Genomic DNA, 18,343 nt, shown 5'->3' with positions numbered 1-18,343 from the left:
TCGTGACAACGATGATGCGATACGTAGTAATATATCTTCTCTTTGATCCTTCCCGCATTTCTTTCTTTCCTTCCTTCCTTCCTTTCCTTCGTTTCCCCTTTTCGCTTTCTATAAGTACTGTAATGACGCCGCAAAAAAGATCGATCTACAAGACAAAAAAATGATAAAAAGACGGAGACGTGATAATAAGGAAAAAGTTAGCAGATGATGGTATCTCTTTATCCAAACTGCGACGACAATGATCAATCAATTATTCCCCGTATTTTTATCCCTTCATCTCCCCAACACACACACACACTCACACACACACATATACGCTGGCATTCTTCGAACAATGATGGAGATAAAACAAAAATATATATATAGATGATATGTGAATAATATGCTTTGCGCGTGAGAGTTGCCTTGCGTATGTGTGCGTATGCGTGCGTGTATGCGTGAGCGTATGTATGAGGACGTTCCACACCACCGGTTTCACCACCATCAAATCCACCATCACCACATAATAGCCTGTGACCTGTGAAGATACCACAACTCCAGCCAAGCTCTGCCGCAGCAGAGCCGCATCGTACACCATCAATCGCCATCAACACTCAACTCCGCCATTAAATAAGAGATGTAAAAGTTCGTTTATGGCTTGGCCACCTGTTCCTTTCTGAAGAACTTGAAGAATCCAACTGGAATGATCAGCTGGAAGATCAAGCAAACCCAGAAGTACGGGCTCGCGATGCCGGGATACAAGCCTTGCGAGAAATCGGGGAAAGTCGTGTTGGGCGACAGCGCGTTGGGGCTTGTCGCGCGTCCAATCAACGTGAACATGGAACCGATCACTTGGGCGCCAATCAACACCACCAACACGTGTTGTCTCGTCAGTGTCGCCAGCAGCATCATACCGAGACCGACGCCCTGGATGTTATCCAGCAGGCCCAGCCACAACCAGAGACACCTGGAGAGGACGGCCGAGCCGACGGGGCCGCCGGCCCACGGGAGGTACCAGCCGATGCCGCTGCAGGCCCACATCTCCTGGGCCCAGCGAGGAGCGCAGAGACCGATGGCGAAGATGGGCAGGAGCCACGTGTGCTCGTCCGAGAAGTAGGAGAAGCCGTAGAGGACGATGCTCCAGAGCACCACGAAGAAACCGAGAGCCATCAGGAAGATGCCCCAGTTGGGGATGAACTGCGTCGAGAACAGGAAGCTCCAGCTGCGGCCATAGGGCGCCGACAGCCAGTAGTTCTGGAGGATGATCATGACGAAGAACCAAGGCACAATCTTACGCCTGTACAGCGAGATGTAGAAGCCGGGAATCGTGGCCGGAGACTGACGGTAGAAGTCTGGCAATCCAACATAAAGAATGGCTCCAATCGCCCAGAGGAAGATGGCAACCGGTACGCAAATGACAAGGGCCAGGGGGACGCCCGACTCGCCAATGAACTTGGTCATGGTCTGAGCCTCGCTCGAGACAGTCGCGCCCCAATACCAAAGACCAAGACTGTAAACTTGAGCGATACCGGAAACGATCAGGGCACGAGTAATCCACTGCCTGGTAGGAGCACCACCTTCGTCACCAAAGTTGAGGGCGAAAGACAAGGCACCATGACTGGCTCCGGCCGCGTAAAAGGCGGTAGCCGCGCTTGTCACGCTGTCAGCCACCTTCCAGTCACCAATGAATGGCGCGATACCGAGAAGAAGGAAGGCGAGACCGAAGAAGAACCAGGGAGCAGACAGGGCGTAGACCGACTTGAAGTTGCGCTCCATACCCCACCACATGAGGGATGTAGCAATGTACACGCCACCGACCGTGTAGAGCTTCTCAGGCGTCTGGGCTTGCGAGCCGCTCAACAGGACGATCTGGTAAGAGTTGACAGAGATGATTTGACCAAGAGCGAGGAAGAACGAGTAGAGCGGCCAGTCACCGATACGAACGGAAAGGGTTTTCTTGAGACCAGTGGGAGCCTGGTAACCGTCACCCAACAAGAACTCATCGTCGTAATCGCTGCGCCCACCCGGTGGCGACTCCTCAAAGACAGACCTAGCCAGACCACTGGGGGTAGCGCTGCGCATAGGTTGGCGGCCACGGCTGACAACCGACTCGCTGCGATCCCCGCCTCTCGACTCGGGTCTGCCACTACCGCCCCGGCCCATACGGCTGGCGTCTCTGTGACGACCAAGCTTCGCGTCTCTGTACCTAGCAAACCACTCCTTTTCACTCCTCTTCAAGAAGGTTTCAATGCAGAGGTCACTGGAAGAGTTGCTAGCGGTCAAGGCCTCAAGCATCTGCTCGAATTCCGCATAGTATTCGCCGTTGGTATCGTTGAAGAACTGATCAACCTTCTGGAGCTTAAGATCGTGGCGGTCACCGACAACGTCCGGAAGACTGAGCAAGCTGCTGTTGCGGTGGGCTTGCGTGAACGCAGGACGAGGGAAGGCAAGGCCGCCATCTGGACCAAGGCCAGGCGACATGGGTCCTCCATTCTGGGCACGGATCGCAAAGCTGTCTACACTCATGGTACTCTCACGAGCACCGCCGGGCTGCAAGTAGAAGTTTCCAGCAATGGAGCTCGCAGTCGAGTCGCGGGCTCCCGGTGACTCGGACCTTCCGCCTGCCCAGGGGGCACCCGGCGTCGGGAGATCGGGAGAAGCAAGATCGCGGAGTGTGGGGGTAACGGGACGGGAGGGAACGGCGAGAGGACCAGGAGACGAACGGCCGCTGCCAGGATCAGCGTAGCTAGCACGCGACGAGGCACCGGGCACAGTAAGGCCCGGGCTCAGGACTTCCAGCTTCTTCTTCTTCTGCTCTTTGATGTGGATACGGATAGACTCGCTGTACAAGTCGTCGAGCTGCTTAACCCACTGGGCGACCGGGAAACGCTGCTTGGCGGACCACGCACGCATGACAGCTCTCTTGTTGTGCTTGCAGGCAAGGGCGGATTCGATAGCCTGTCTGAACTGTTGGATCAAATGGGAGGGCGTCATGGACTCGACAGTGTACCAGAAACCAGGCATTTGACCGAGACCACCGACACGAGCACCGACACCCAAGGCACCCTTTCTTCCGAACTCGACAGCGACCAAACCGAAGGGCTCATCACGGGAGGGGATAAGGGCAAACTCAGCACCGGTGAAGATGTAGGGGGGAAGCGAAGTGAACTCGGGCTTGCTGAAGACACGCTTGGGGTATTTCTGCATGAGCTTCTCCAGCTTGAGGGCAGCGAAGCGACCGTAGAGATCAATGACGGGACCAACAGCGATGAGCTGCGTCTTGGGGTACTATTTCACAAATCTGTCAGCAAACAATATACAGGCACCGACATGTAATGGGGCAGCGCTGACTCACCTTTTCCAAAATGCTGGGGAACAGATCAGCAATCAGATCCACACCCTTCTGAAGAGACCATCTACCAACGAAGACGAAAAGCTCAGCCGAAGGGTCAACCTCGAGACCAGCCCATTCCTGTGCCTGGCGACGGTACTCTCCTCTCTTCTCCTCAGCTGCCTGGTCAACCTCAACGCCCTTGGCTTGGTCATTGGCATCCTGGCTGGGATCCCAGTCGGCGGTATCGGAAGGATCGGGGTTGGGAAGCTGGCCAATGTTCTTCAAACTCCAGAAAATAGGGTAACGAGCCAATGACCGATCACCGTACTTGCGGGACACACCGACAGCACCGAAACCACGCTGGTGAATACGGAGATAACTGGCGCCAGCGTGCAACAAGTTGAAGACGGAACCATACTGAACGTAATCCTTGACAACCTCAGGCGGCAGGTTGAACACCTCGCAGACTTCCTTCGCTTCCTCGGGGGTACGCATCGGCCACATACCCTGGAATTCGGCGTTGTGGAGCGAAAGACAGACGGGGATGGTCTGGGGCAACAGATAGAGGGGAGCGGCGGCACCGTGGTAATCGTTGATGTGGTAGATATCAACCGGGAAGCGGCGGATGGACTCGGCGATACAGTAGTTCCATGCAGCGTACAAGATGGCACTTTCAATATCGTCCATACGGGCAATGTAAGGATCGGCCTTGGTCTGCTTGCGGAAGATGGGAGCATCGAGAAGGACGTAGGTGATGTTCTTGACGACATAGTAGTAGACCTCGATCTCGTAGGGTTGACCCATAACATCGACGTACATGGGCTCGGCCTTTTGCATCTTCTCAAGAGGATAGTCAACGTCGCCGACCACAGGAATAACCCAAACGATGTCCATATGGTGCAACGCGTTCGCCATCAGCTGGGCCATGACACCCAAACCACCAATCTTGATCTTGATCTTAAAGTCATCAATGTTGTACTCCATGGTGGCAATCAACACGGTTCTCCGGCCACCGGCAGCACCAAGGGGAGAAAGCGCACTGCTCGGGGGCGGTGGGGTAATGGCGTTCATCTCCACGCCCTTGCCGACGTTAGCGATGTTGAGCTTCGAAAGGTTGCCAATCTTGAGTGGCATCCAGCCCTTGGTCGCGAAACCAGACTTGTTGACCTTGACTTGGTAGAAACTGGTGACGTAGATCCAGCCAGCCAAGCATGCCAGCGCCACAGGTAGGATTGCGAAGAGCCAGAAGAGAGCAATCTGGACGTTCATGTTGCCAGCCGGCTCCAGATGGTACGTCCAGGTCGCGTCGTTGTAGAAAACCTTCCACGCAAGCGCTGGCGTCGGGGGAGGATCGGTGATGTTGATGACGTTGTTGGCAAGACTGCTAGGGGGAAGGCGGTCCACAACGTGGTCACCATCAATATCGCCAAAGATGAAGGAGACATCGGGCTGGTTGTCCGGGTTGATACCCCAGATGTTGAGCTGGAAGTTGGCCGGCCATTCATACATGTAATGCAACGACCAAGTGTTGTGGCCGACAAGATCCATCGAGCCCGGCAGGCCGGTGTCGTAACCCCACTTGTTGAAGGGACCGTGAAGCTTGATGTGCGGGAACACACGCTGGTAGTCGATACCCTTGTCCGAGTGCTGAATAAACGCCGATGAGCCCAAAGGCTTGCTGAAGTATTGAACTTGAATATGCTTGCCCTCCCAGGCCTGCAAAGCAGTTCCCGACCACTGCTGGCCGGTGACCGAAGTCTCTTTGCCATCATAATCAACCCACTTGCTCCACGTAGATCCAAAGTTGGTGCTGTAACGCCATTTCGTTGCGCCAGGGGCGTTATGCTTGATCCTGTACAAGTTGTTGCTTACGCTCTGAAGAAGGTCCCAGTTGTAGGTTGCATCCATTCCCCACACGACCGGATTGGAAGGCTTGCCAAGTCTGAGCAAGAAGTGATCGCGAGTGCCTTTCTTCACCTTGCCGCCCTTCGCTGCGGCGGTAGGATCGAGAGTGAGCTTGATGATGCCGTCAGCAACATTAGTCAAAGTAGCATTCCACCTCCAGGCCGAGTTGATTGCTCCCGTATACTTGATTTTGTCTGCATCTTGGGGTGTAAAGAGCTCGCAGTTGGGCTTGGTCCAAGAGAGCTGCGTGGGGTCGTTCACGCCATCTTGCGTCAAGTTGACAGTGAGCGACTTAGTCACGCTATCGCAGTCCATCTCAGTATTGAACTCGAACGAGATGTCAATCCGGCCGTTTGCTTTTGTCGAGTCAATAGGCACGTCGTGTCCTGGCGTAAATTTGGTGATCATCGGTGCCGGCTGCATCCAGCGGTCCTCAGGGTCATCCACGTAGACACGGAACTCGAATGGGTTCAAGGTGACCTCTGAAAGACAGCCCATGTTCTTGCCCGAGTTGGTATAGTTGTTCTTGACGTTGGACGAAGACAGTGTAATAACATCGCCATCGTCCATCAAGTTCTTCACCTTGGTTCCGGCATCAAAGGGCGAGAGGAACGCGCTCTCCCTCTGGTCGCAGTTAAACTTGTACGTCGTTGTGTTCTCTCGGTTATGATAAACGAACCAGACGGGTTTGTCCTTGAGCTTGTCTTGCACTCCAGGGAACAGTCCACGGACGACGCTCCAGATGCCACGTTCCGTAGGGTCACCGCTGCCTTTAAGCAACGTGAAATCGGTCTGATTGGAAAGCTTTTCAAGCAGCCAGCCGTGTTCCAGGACACCAAGTTGGGAAGAGTTGCGCATGGCGAACATGTTCTTCAAGATGTTGCGCACGGGCGCAGCAGGATTGCGGTGATCCCAGCCCACGGACTTATCTTTGCAGCCATCTTTGGCCTTGGTGACCGGCCAATCGACGTAAAGATCGTTTTCCAACGAGAAACAGCCGTGGGCCATCCATGCTGGGCTGGGAGCCATGGCCTGACGACCGTAGACGTAATTTTCGGCCGTGCCGTCCAGCGCATATAGCTCCTGTTCTTCACCGTAGTACATGAGGGGGGCGCCTGGCAAGAGGAAGGTGGTGATGAAGTAGGCGAGAAGCATACGCTCGGTACCCTTTTCAATAGCTGGCCAACGGAACACGTCCTGGTTGGATGTACCGTAGAGATGGCGAGGATCGAATTCACCGGTGTTGGCATTCCAGAAGTCGTTTGTTGCGACCATTTGGTGCCAGGTTTCGATCCAGTCCGTGGGCAAATCGTAGCCGGCTCTGAGGTTACCGCTCATGCCCAAGAAGCGGGTCATGAAACGATAGACGGAATAATGGAACGCGCCAGCATCCAGGGCACTGTTGCCCTTCTCGCGAACGAAGTACTTGGAGACATCGGTAGTCGCGTTGCCGAGGGTCAGAGCCTTTACGGGGTCATCCGAAAGCTCCTCGGCTGGTTCAGGCTCGCGACCGCGACCAAGGTAGATAGATCCAAGAGTGTTGCCACTTGTGATTTCTCCGACGACAATAAAGTTGTCCTTGTTGAACTTTTCCTTTGCGCACTTTCGCATCGCGCTGCTGAAATGCGCCTGAGCATCAACCGTGACCTGGACGGCCTTGTCGATACGGAAACCGTCGACGTCCAACATGCCGATGGTCATGCAGGAAAATCGGGCGAGTCGAGCAATCACGTCGGGCTTCCATTCGCGCAGACGATCCTGGACGGAGGCGAACTTGGCAAGCTGGCGTTGCCAATCAGGGAAAACACCGAAGGCTTCGATATCACCATATTGATCGAAGTCGCTGTCGTAGCATCCCTTGAGCCCATCAGGCTTGATCCGCTTGCCATCTTCGTACCAAAACTCTGGATAGTCGCACGTCTTGTTGTATGTGTTGCCGATGTCAAAGTCCAGATAACGCCGGTCGCTCTTCCACAGAACCTTGTGTTCCTCCACGAGGAAAGGCGTACTTGTGTTCAGGTAACCCTCGAAACCAATGAGATCACCCATGCTACAAGCCAAGTCAGCCATCACCGCGACCGGGAGTAAAGAGTTTGGAACCACGCTTCACTTACGTTGCCATAGTGTTATCCATGATGACCCACATGCCATGGTCGTGAATGGCGTCGATCGCCTCCTGCCATTTTTTGATATTACCGAAATGCTTATCAAGAAGAGTCAAGTCAAGTGGCTAGCAAGCAGAAACGGTCAGCTTTGGATCTTGTCGTCGAGGGGGGCGGGGCTGAAACGAGGAGAAACCTACCGAGTACGAATCCGCACCCCACGGTTGGTTGATAAAGGGGGAGCCTGCAATGTAGATTCCCTGTGATGGCCTTTGTTAGTTTGCGCCATGGTTACGGTTCTAGCAGTCGGCTCGTCCGTACCTTTACTCCCTGTCCCTGAATGTAATCCAGCGAGTCGATGATTCCGTCCACGTCACCGCCGAATCGGAGCTGATTGCTCATGATATCGGCCTCGAAAAGCGTGCCATTGGCATTGTCGTTGTCTGGCTCGCCGTTTACCCAACGATCAACGAAGACGGTGTAGAAGGGTACTCGCCAGTTTTTGGGCGAAGGGAAATATGTAAAGTTCGGGTCGTCCTCTGTTCGGTCGCCCCAGTAGTCAAGAGGATTTGTGGCGGTTTTGTTCCGGTTGAGATTGTAGTCTATCTCTTCCGCATCGTATCGGAGGGCGTCAGTGAGTGTGAATGTTGTCGCTATTGTGAAGAGAGCGCGAATCGAAAACAACGCTAGACGAGTCATCGTCACCGTCGCTCACCACTTCATGGGGAGCGACAGGAAAACTCGAGTACTGTAACGAGAGACAAGATAAGTAGAAGTGGTGGTAATAGTCGTGGTAGTAGTAAGGGCAGGTAGGTAATAGGCGTGTAAACGTGTGTAAAACGAACGACGACGACGACGGAACCGGCCCAAGATCTCCAACACAAGCCACGCGAATGAAGGACGATACAGAATATGGAACGTGAGTTTGAGAAGAGGAAAAGATGTGCTGGCGGCCCCAAGGTGTTGGATACGTAACGAACGGATCTGGCCGTCGGTGGCTGGCAACCCCACGACATGAACATTGAGCTTTCAAGAAGGCCCACCAGGCAGAAAGGGGCTTCAGCCATTCTGGGGCAACTCTGATGGCTTGCCAAAGCTCGGATGCGTTCATGGTTGTTGGCATATCCGTGTCTTCCGACCCATTCTGCGATGCACGGTGGACAAGGGGCTGTCGACCAGTAGCAGCCAACAAAGGGGGCGCGATTGGGGGGCGCCAGCTGGCCCACTCGACGTCAAGCGACGTGGTGCCGTACTGTGCGGCCCCTATTCGGCGGTGTCTAGGGTGTCATGTCGTCTGGACGGCCCACCAGCAAAACGTTCCAAGGAGCCCAGAAAAAGGAGGCACAACGGCATTCTCTCACCCGTCCAGGTGGTATCTGCGACGAAGAAGCCATCCAAACGGCCCAGTAGCGTCCTCGTCAGGCGTCAGGGCTGTTTTGGAGCGTTTGGCACCTTGCTTCTCGACTGTGCCTCCATCTCACATATTACAGCGTTTAGTTTAACGCAGGACGCCACCGGATCTCCATCAGACAGGGCGGCATGGGCAAGTTTTGGCGCGGCTTGATGGGGGCGGGGCGCGATACAATACGTGTTGGCCCTAGGAGGAGGCCCCTACAACCATAGAGGCTACTGTGTACCTACCTAGAGAGGCCAGAGATCAAGCCCTACGTTCTGCGAGACGACCAGAAGGAAATGCTTTGTTCGCTGGATTGCCCATCATTTCGATTCGTAAACTTTTCGCCATGTCCGCGACATGATCGGCAATGCTGGCGGCCAACAATTGCGCTCGCAACAATTGTCGTGTTGAATGAGGGGCCTTGCGGCCAGGGCGAGAGCAGGAAAGCCGGAAAAGGTTCCACGATGAGGCGACACCATTTTTCCAGTGCTTTTTTTGGCTTCTTTCTAGGTTCCATCTTTGAGCGGCGACCCCCCTGCTCCGCCGCACTGACCAGGCCATCCACAGATACAGCGTACGTACCGGTACTAGTAGCGTGTCTGGGTGCGATACGAGCAACCTAGTGTACACTAGATACTGGGCACGGTAGGAAATTTTGTAAAAGGTGGGTGAGGTGGGAAGTGTCCAGTGCAAGGAAAGTATACCTCTACCTTGGTGTAGTGTACACATGCAAATAGGGAAAGCTTGGCAGCCCCTGGCAGCCTCCATCCACCTGCAGTGGTCGGAAAGAACATCAACCGATTGGGCCAATCGGGAGGCCTAAACGCTCAGGAACAACCACACCGGCTGGGCACTGAACCACCACCACTACCCACCATTACGACCATCATCTAGTGGATTAAAGCAAATAGTAGGCTGCGGCTCTGGCCTGGCTTCTCAGTGTTCCCCTAACATTTCTGTGCCTGGTGGCTGCGTCGGCACATGGTTGTGTATGTTGAGGTTATAGTGTATTTCGGCGCGGTAACACATAGCACGTGGGGTCAAGAGGGACGAGTGACCATGTAGTGTACATAGTAGGTAGTGAGTGTATAGCGAGGTTCAGTTTGTTGCTGTTTGCGCCATTGTCTGGTCCGGCGCAAAAAGAGTCAGCCAGCATACCACACGATGTCGTAACAAGGTCGAGAACAATGACGGCAACAAGAGACAGCAGCCAACAACAACAACAAGCCTGGTTGCTGGAGCCCGGGCAGGAGAAGGGGAGTACCTGGCAGCCGATGGGTTCAGTTTCATGGTACGAGACTGAGCCTTGTTTGCTGGATCTCGCTGTCCTTGGCAGAGGGGTGCTAAGGCATTCTATTCTTCCATTCTTTTCGTGTTCGAATCGCTCCCGTCGCGTGTGTCGCGATACCTGGCGTCGTCGCAGAGCACACCCTACAAGGTAGGCCGGCCTGCTACCGTAGGCAGGGCAGGGCTCTCTCTTTCCCTCTTTCTCTCTGTAGTGTAGTGTAGTGTATGTAATCTGTGAGATCTGCACTGCGGTGGTGTCTCGCCGTGATGCTGCCCTGGCCGTGTTCTTCCCAATCTTTGGCAGTGGGGAGGTGGCCATCTGCAACATGCCAATAATAAGGACGGGAAGTAAGTAGTAGTGTAGAACATGGAAGCTGTCGAACAAGATGGATGGCTTTGCCAACGGTATGTGGTGTAGGTATGGAGTCGGGATTGGCTGAAGTGGGCGCTGTCCCGTATTGGACAAGGTGGGAGGAGTTCTGGCTGGACCGACGACGGAACGAATAGCCGGGTTTCTGATTGATTGGCACAGAGTGGTGGAAATGGGTGGGCTACAGTGGGCTGCCAAGAGGGCTGCTTTGTGGATCGGACAAGCGGTAGTCGAGAATCGGGAAAAGAGGGAAAGGGGCTCCCCTGGCCGGCCAGAGCTGAGTGGGCAGCCGCAGTGGACAGGAACAGTGGGTACCTCCAAGGTGGACCGTGCTTCTCCGCCCGGGAAAATTCGAGAAAATCTCGCGTAATTCATAGCGCCTGAACTACGCCGCTCTGGGTTTATAAGACCCGACGGCTAGGACGGTACATACGACGACTGCTCGTATCCCTCTCTCTTAGGTTGCTGGCGGTTTAAACCCCTAGATCCCGCCGGCGTCGTGAATCGCATGATGGCATAAACATTTCAACCTAGTGCGCAATGGGCCGGGTCGGACAATGCCATGCTTACCTAGTGTCCATATCTTCAAGTCCTACAGCTCCCGTCCCGCATGATACCTACATAGCTACCTCTACCTCTGGATGCAATAACGGTCGTTACGCGGTTTACCTTTTCTATTTTACATTACGCAGGTACATACCGTAGTACCACCACACTGCACCGTGCCAGTCTTGGGTAAGGTACTGACTGAGGTGCCGGGTGGTCAGCGACTTGTTTGGATAACTGGTGGAATGTGAACTTTGCCCGCTGTGCCAACATTGGGTGAACACCACCACTGCAACGTTTGACACTAGCAGGCTGTCACCCTCCACCACGGTCACCAGGCACCTCGTCTCACCGACTCTTGCCATCAATGCAGTGTAGGAAACAATGGGACAACCAAAGCACTTGAAGAGAAAAAGGGACCTGCTACATACCAACACCAAGTGGGTTCGCTTCATTTATGGAAACCCACGAGGATTGAATTGCCCACGGATTTGATTGACAGTGGGTGTCGGGTCAATCACAGATTAAAGCAATCCCGGCAACCCTGGCCTGTTCATTTATTTTCTGGTCTTGGCTGCTCCATGATCCTTCCCCCCTCAGTCGCTTCGCCCCTTTTCGCCCACCATCACCACACTCCCTGCCCTGGTGCTGCCCTCCTCGTCCAACCCTAACGGCCCTCAGCTAACCCTCACTAGTGACCGATCTCCCTGTCCGTTCTGAAATGAGACTTGTTGGGATCTTCTTGGGCGACATGAGACGCTTTTAGAATGCCCCCCAAAAGGGTAACCCCTTCTACCCCCCTGGCTGGCCTTCTCCACGATCTGGCTGTTGTCCTGCCGTCCTTGTGCCGTTGTCCGTGACAGAAAAAATGGCGGCTGTCGAGGCTATCGTATAGCGACTGGAGTCCTCGCAATTGCGGGCTGGCAGATCTCAGCAGCATAAGGTTGGTGATTTGCAGGTGTGGTGGGCTTCTCTGGGTCTCGTGGTTCGCAGCATCCCCGAGCAGGGCCGGCGTTCATCCCTTCCGAGGTAAGAAAAAGGCACCACCAGCCAATCACAAGCCGTTCCTGACCTCGTACCTTCCTTGTCACTTCTCGTACTCTGGACGACCCTTCTCCTAGCCATCCCAACCCGGACTCATCTCCCGGTCTTCTTTTCTCTCCCTCTCTCCACAACCAAAATCCCGTCCTTCCGGTGCTAGTCGCTTGTCGCCGCCATTCCACCAGTCACTCATTTTGTAGTATATCGCGAATTGAATCCCATTTTTTATTTGCCTGCGCTCTTTCTTTCGGTCTTTCCAACCATCGGTTTGCCCGTAGACACTCGCTTTTGTTTACTCCCCTTTGCGCCATCCCTCCCCTCGTTTTCCGGACGGTGTCGAAAGATCGGACAAACAGCCACTCTTTGAGAAGGAAGAAGGAAAGAAAGGGACCAGAAAGAGCCATTCGTTGAAAATAAACCCGTTATTCACAACCCGCGTTGACGACAACGACGACAAACTCAACATCCACCAGGAACACACAACAACATGCGGTCATCTCTTTTGACGGGCGCCATTGCGGCGGCCCTGAGCTTTTCCGGTTATGCTGCCGCCGCCGACGCTGAGGCGTGGAAGTCCCGATCCATCTACCAGGTCATGATCGACCGTTTCGCTCGCGACGACGGCGGTTCGGTCGACTGCAAGCTGTACGAGTTTTGCGGTGGTACTTGGAAGGGCCTTACCAACAAGTTGGATTATATCCAAGGTAAGTTTGGCCAGCCTGTCTCATGCCCGTTTTGTGAGCCCAGCAGCCGACAGAATACGTACAGGTATGGGCTTCGATGCCATCCAGATCAGCCCCGTCATCAAGAACGAGGATAAGAACACCGCCGTTGGCGAGCCCTACCACGGTTACTGGTCGCAGGATCTCACCCAGGTCAACCCCAAATTCGGTACCGAGGAGGACCTCAAGAACCTCATTGATGAGATCCACAAGCGTGACATGTTCCTCATGGTTGACGTTGTCGTGAACCACATGGCGCAAGAGTTCGACAACGTTGTGCCCCCCAAGGTCGACTACTCCGTGTTCAAGCCGTTCAACGACAAGAAATACTTCCACCCGTACTGCAACGTTACCGAGTGGGAGAACGCCACCAACATCCAGGACTGCTGGCTCTATCCCTATGGCATTGCTCTCGCCGATCTCAAGACCGAGTCCCCCGATGTTGTCAGCCTTTTCACCAAGTGGATCAAGAATCTCGTCTCGACCTATTCCATCGATGGTCTCCGTATCGATGCCGCCAAGCACGTCAACGATGAGTTCCTGCCCCAATTTGTCCAGGCTTCCGGCGTTTTCGCTCTCGGTGAGGTTTTGACCGGTGTCACCGAGGACATGTGCCGCTACCAGAACAAGTCCAAGAACCTCCTCCCCGGCATGCCCAACTACCTCGACTACTATCCCTTGAACGCGGCCTTCAACGGCGGTTCCTTTGAGCGCCTCGGCGAGATCCGCGCCCAGGCCCAAGACAGCTGCAACGACACTCTTGCCCTCGGTACCTTCATCGAGAACCACGATATGCCTCGCTTTGCCAGCCAGAACCAAGATATGGCCCTCGCCAAGAACGCCATGACCTACGTTATCATGAACGACGGTATCCCTACTGGTAAGACAACACATATTTGTTTTCGCATTTTCCCTTTTCTGCGCATGAGAAAATCACTGATCTGACACAATCAACAGTCTACCAAGGTCAGGAGCAGCACTTCACGGGCGGCGCGACCCCTGAGAACCGCGAGCCCCTCTGGAGGTCCAGCTACAACACCTCGGCGCCCCTCTACGTTCTTGCCCAGACCCTCAACAAGGTCCGCAAGAACGCCATCAAGCAGTCGCCTACCTACGTCAAGCAGACGTCCAATGTCCTGATTGCCGACACCAACCACTTCTGCCAGCAAAAGGGCCCCGCCGAGAACTCGGTCGTGTTCTGCGTCACCAACAAGTCGTCCAAGGGCGACAGCTACCAGATGTCCGTTGGCGGCTTCCGCGACTCTGACGAGGTTGTCGAGGTCCTCAGCTGCGCCACGACCACTGCCGACGGCCTCGGCCAGATCACCGCCTACATGGGCGCTGGCGAACCCAAGGTCTGGGTCAAGAAGTCTGCTCTTGAGGGCACCGATATCTGCACCAAGACCACCGTTGACGGCCCCAAGGAGGAGAATGGCGCTGTCTCCAAGGGCGCCGCCACCGGTGTCCTGATGGCTGCCGTTCTCGGAACTGCTAGCTTGCTCCTTTAAATTTGATGTTCAAATTTAAAAGAGACGAACCAAGGAAACGCAAAAAAACTAGAAAACAAACAAGCTGTAGTCATGTTCTGGTCTCATCCGATATTTGAATCGGAACTACTCTTCAAGAGGGGTTCCTTTCAAGTCGGTTCGATCATCTTGGAAAGCTGAGAGGGAAGTTGGTGATAAGATACCCCGAAACGCAAACGCAAACACACTTGACGGTTGAAAGTCGCACTAGAAGAAATGGCAAACGTTGTTGTTGAGAGCATGAGAGTCAGGCCACGCAACACCGTGTACATACGACACAATTGTATGTCGGGTGTCAATATATTTTTCTGGATAACGGCGTAATGGCTGCTCGATTATCTACATACATTCCAGCGCATCTATATACGTACCAAATTTTAGTATACATCATTTCTTTATTTTCTTAATTCATACTATGACGCGAAATCTCGTGAGCCTTGCGTGAGAATCTAATCAGTTGAAGCCGAGGTTGACTCGACTCGACTGAGCTTTTACCTATTTGTACCTGTAACGAACCTTTGCTCACAATCTTAGCAATATCGTGTTCTGGCAAAGATTTCATCATCATCATCAGAGCCTGCCGTGTCCACTGCAACACGGCATGTCGCTAGATACTCGTCTTCTTCCAGAAGAAGGTTAATCCAGCCCTTTTGTTTCACAATGTCCGAGTTTCGGTTCACAACAGCGATGTTCCCAGACATGAACAGCCCATCTGAAACCTGTGGACGGTGGTAATACCGGATTATGTGTGACGACCTCGACCTGTTGAATAAAATAAAGGACATACAGTATGTACATGGTTGATATGATATTGACACACGTCTGACTGACGTGTATCAGTCTCATTTTGAGAAACAGAAACAAGTGAGAGAAGAATATGTGTAACTGCACCTTGCAAAAACAGGCAGACAAGGCTGTCTTGTCCAAGGTATCTTGTCCCTGTCTCGTTCTTTCCTGGTTTCCCCTTCTCATATATATTATTGCACGTGAAAACTTGGGTCTTGATTCCTCCTCAAGCTAACTGGCTGGATCCGGCAGAAGAAAATGACTACAGCCGAGAATTGATTTTTTTTTTTCTCTCATTATTATGTACCATAGGAAAAAGAAAAGACCACATGGCGCTTCTGTCCGAGATGTCTTGGTTGGTTATTGTTACACAACACCACCTTTCCATGGCTCGGCGGTGGTTGGAATAAGCTTAAAAAGCTGCCTGACTGACGTTGGGATGAGATCACCGACGGGATGGATGTGTGTGTTATTTTCCTTGGTCCGAACTTCTCTCTTCTTCACCTTTTTTCCGTCTCACTACCTACCTACCTCCCGTCTGGTCGGTCCCACCATTCATCTACATACTGTACATACCACGTGGTCCCGTTGGCCGGTACGGGCGCGCGCATTAACTTGCCGTTTGCCCGTCCAGACCCCCCGCGACGATCGCAGTGTTTGTCGGATACATACTTGAGTTTTGCCAACTTGGCTGCTGCCGATAGGTATGGTACTTGGTAGATACTCGAAGGGACTTACTGGGAGCCAGGAGGAGAACAGTCTAACGGTTTGAAGCAAAGACAATGAACCAAAAAGTAAAAGAATAGGAATCGAACGACATAGAAAGAAGAAAAAGATCAAAGGGAAAGAGAACCCTAAGAAAAAAGAAAATAAAGAAAAATGAGATAAAGAAAACAAAGAACGAAGAAGAAATGCGACGACCTGCCAGTGGTTCCGATCGCTTTGTCACTTTAGCTTTTGTGTCTTTAGCTGGTGATCATTTCTTTTCACCGGCTGGTTGACCCAATGCTGATGGTGTCTACACTACTGATGGAGGTTGGAGGTACCTAGTTGGCATTGAAGACTGGAGAGATAAGAATGCCATGTCGGCTATCGCTTGGCCTTGTCACGTGCTGAAGCTGATGCGTATCCGTTGTCCGAATTTCGCTGCGTAAATGACTTCACTGGCCTCATCTACATAGGATGGAAGCGAGATCTTTTCTTACATAGTAGATGATCTTCGTCGATGGCACTCTAAGCAATTCGGTTATGATATTTTCTTTGTAGGGGATGATATTGCCTTCCAACCACCTTCTCCTGCTATAGGATGTGACCATGGCCTGAAGACACCGTAGCAGGCCGAGTAAAAGAGCAAGTCAGAGTTCCTTGTAAATCGAAATGGAAGGCACAACTTCCTTTTCGCTCTAATATGCTCATCTTTACCTGCCCAGCTGGTTAACGAGACTGAATAGAGATGAGACTGCCCTGTTAAGCGTCTCGTCCAGACCGCCCCACGGGGATTTCAATACACTGACGACAGGAAATCGGTTAAATTGCACGTCCCATGTGCATTCGGTGATGTGATACATACACATAAGAAAGACAAGCTGGAGAAGGAGAGAGAAGACCACACCATCTAGAGGTAGCAAGGGGCGGCTTATCATGGAATTGTACATGAGACGATTCTAGGTTTGGACCGTCCGGAGCCAGAGACCGGCTCCACATTTCCCACGATCCCCTGATTGTGGAGTAGTTTACATATGTACTTGCTGTGATTGGAACGTTCGAGCCCTGCATTCTGCGGATACGTCATGGGAAACATCATGGGACGATCCTCCTTGAGGGGCTCTCGAGAGGGGATGAGAATGGGCATAGGCAACTAACTTGAACGAAGGGGGAACCGAACTGTAGTGGTGTAGGTACACCCACCGTTCACCAAAGCGAAGGGCGCGTTTGAGTCAACAATTGAAGCTTTTGTTGATGATGGATGCCCCAAACGGTAATGCGCATCCATGTGGTGTAATGTACCCTTAATTCTGTCACCCCCTTGACAGGCTACGTACAAGCCGCTGCAGCTGCCTCCTCTTCTTGACACTGTCACCGCTCCTGCATCCCGAGTGATCTCGCCAACAAGGGAAGGAACGATCGTTTGTTAGGTTCCCGTCGGGTAGGTCACCTGGTCGCTGTCACACTGTACCGCATATTTTTTAGTAGTATATCTCTGTCCTTCCAAACAAAAGCTCTCCTCCAAAACACTTTACCATCTGTCGACAAATCAACCGCATCAAGTAACTGAAAGAACAGTCAGCTCGATTACCAAGTCTCACAATCCACCGCACATCAACACATCCCCCCAACAAACGAACACCAAGAATCACAATGACTGGCGCTACCTCGAACCCCCAGGTCTGCCCTGTTGTTGGCACCACAAACTCGACTCTCCCTCCCAGCCACCCGGACATCGATCTCTCCCAGCCCGGCCAAACTTGCCCGGTCGTGGGGGCCTCAACCGATCACCACCACAACCTCCACAAGCACCCTCAAGTGTCCCAGCCCGAGGGTCTCAAGCGCTTGGACGACGCCTCGGCCTGCCCCGCCCTCAACAGCCGCATCGTCAACGAGCCCAAGTCCAAGGAGATGGACGACGAGGTCTGCCCTGTGGTCGGTACAGCGACGACGGTTCTGTCCCCCGATCATCCCAACATTGAGGGCGCGCCGGAGGATGCCGAGTGCCCTGTCACCAAGGCCAAGGTCGCACATCACAAGGGCAAGGTCCACGAACACCCGGATTTGAAGAGCGCCAGCGAGGGCGCCGTGTGCCCGGTTGCGGGGAAGTACAAGAGTGAGATGGCTGGTATTGGTGCTTAGATTGTGGGTAGTGAAAGAAACAAACGGTTACACGGCGCTATGCTAGGGGACCGAGACTGAAGGATAACAATGCAAATGAATATTGGTATCGAATCAATTAATGCGTCCACAAGTTGCCTGGCAGTGGTATTCCGTGGTGGTGTCTTTTGTGAGCCTCGTGCACCCAAACCCCTTGAGCTGTGAATGAGCGAGCCCTCCAAGAGAGTCGACAGGTCTCGAAAAGGACGATAACCACTGCAAGGAGGCAACACAATCGAAGCGATAACTTGTAATTGGGTCCAATTATTATCACTGTCACACACCAACTAAACGGATTGATTGTTGGAAAAAGGATTCCTCTTCGTCAACTGAAGTTTCGAAGGTGGATGGCACGCGTTCGGAGACACGCACAGTTCTAGCCATACCAAAAGGGAGGAGTGTTTTCTGGGACACAATACACAATTATTTTCTTTTTTCTCGTCCTCTACCCGTCGAGTCCATACACTATTACCCCCTGGAACCT

General features: G+C 53.1%; 5 protein-coding genes across 5 annotated transcripts; 2 read left to right on the top strand and 3 right to left on the bottom strand.

Annotated features, from left to right (window-relative positions):
- Nucleotides 1–630: 630 nt before the first annotated feature.
- On the bottom strand, nucleotides 631–8,019 carry B0T23DRAFT_399122 (uncharacterized protein; the record flags this gene model as incomplete). Its single annotated transcript, XM_062838396.1, has 5 exons — nucleotides 631–3,267; nucleotides 3,335–7,268; nucleotides 7,333–7,421; nucleotides 7,521–7,580; nucleotides 7,642–8,019. The coding sequence occupies 5 exons, from the start codon at nucleotides 8,017–8,019 to the stop codon at nucleotides 631–633; spliced, it is 7,098 nt and encodes a 2,365-aa protein (XP_062689282.1).
- A 1,581-nt stretch (nucleotides 8,020–9,600) lies between these two features.
- B0T23DRAFT_232510 (uncharacterized protein) lies at nucleotides 9,601–10,587 on the bottom strand. The gene has a single exon (XM_062833909.1). The coding sequence runs from the start codon at nucleotides 10,329–10,331 to the stop codon at nucleotides 9,717–9,719; it is 615 nt and encodes a 204-aa protein (XP_062689281.1). The 5' UTR covers nucleotides 10,332–10,587; the 3' UTR covers nucleotides 9,601–9,716.
- A 1,860-nt stretch (nucleotides 10,588–12,447) lies between these two features.
- Nucleotides 12,448–14,190, top strand: B0T23DRAFT_407641 (glycoside hydrolase superfamily; the record flags this gene model as incomplete). Its single annotated transcript, XM_062839210.1, has 3 exons — nucleotides 12,448–12,664; nucleotides 12,729–13,562; nucleotides 13,640–14,190. The coding sequence occupies 3 exons, from the start codon at nucleotides 12,448–12,450 to the stop codon at nucleotides 14,188–14,190; spliced, it is 1,602 nt and encodes a 533-aa protein (XP_062689280.1).
- Nucleotides 14,191–16,157: 1,967 nt separating this feature from the next.
- B0T23DRAFT_388291 (uncharacterized protein) lies at nucleotides 16,158–16,657 on the bottom strand. The gene has a single exon (XM_062837741.1). It carries the CDS (start codon nucleotides 16,647–16,649, stop codon nucleotides 16,413–16,415), a length of 237 nt encoding a protein of 78 aa, XP_062689279.1. The 5' UTR covers nucleotides 16,650–16,657; the 3' UTR covers nucleotides 16,158–16,412.
- Nucleotides 16,658–17,099: 442 nt separating this feature from the next.
- B0T23DRAFT_232336 (uncharacterized protein) lies at nucleotides 17,100–18,114 on the top strand. The gene is made up of 2 exons (XM_062833908.1): nucleotides 17,100–17,140; nucleotides 17,282–18,114. The coding sequence occupies exon 2, from the start codon at nucleotides 17,353–17,355 to the stop codon at nucleotides 17,839–17,841; it is 489 nt and encodes a 162-aa protein (XP_062689278.1). The 5' UTR covers nucleotides 17,100–17,140; nucleotides 17,282–17,352; the 3' UTR covers nucleotides 17,842–18,114.
- Nucleotides 18,115–18,343: the final 229 nt, after the last annotated feature.

This window comes from Neurospora hispaniola, assembly GCF_033458365.1.
Source record: "Neurospora hispaniola strain FGSC 10403 chromosome Unknown B0T23scaffold_8, whole genome shotgun sequence".
Classification (NCBI taxonomy): domain Eukaryota; kingdom Fungi; phylum Ascomycota; class Sordariomycetes; order Sordariales; family Sordariaceae; genus Neurospora; species Neurospora hispaniola.
The sequence above is the reverse complement of the archived record's forward strand: the minus strand, read 5'-3'. Positions and strand labels throughout refer to the sequence as shown.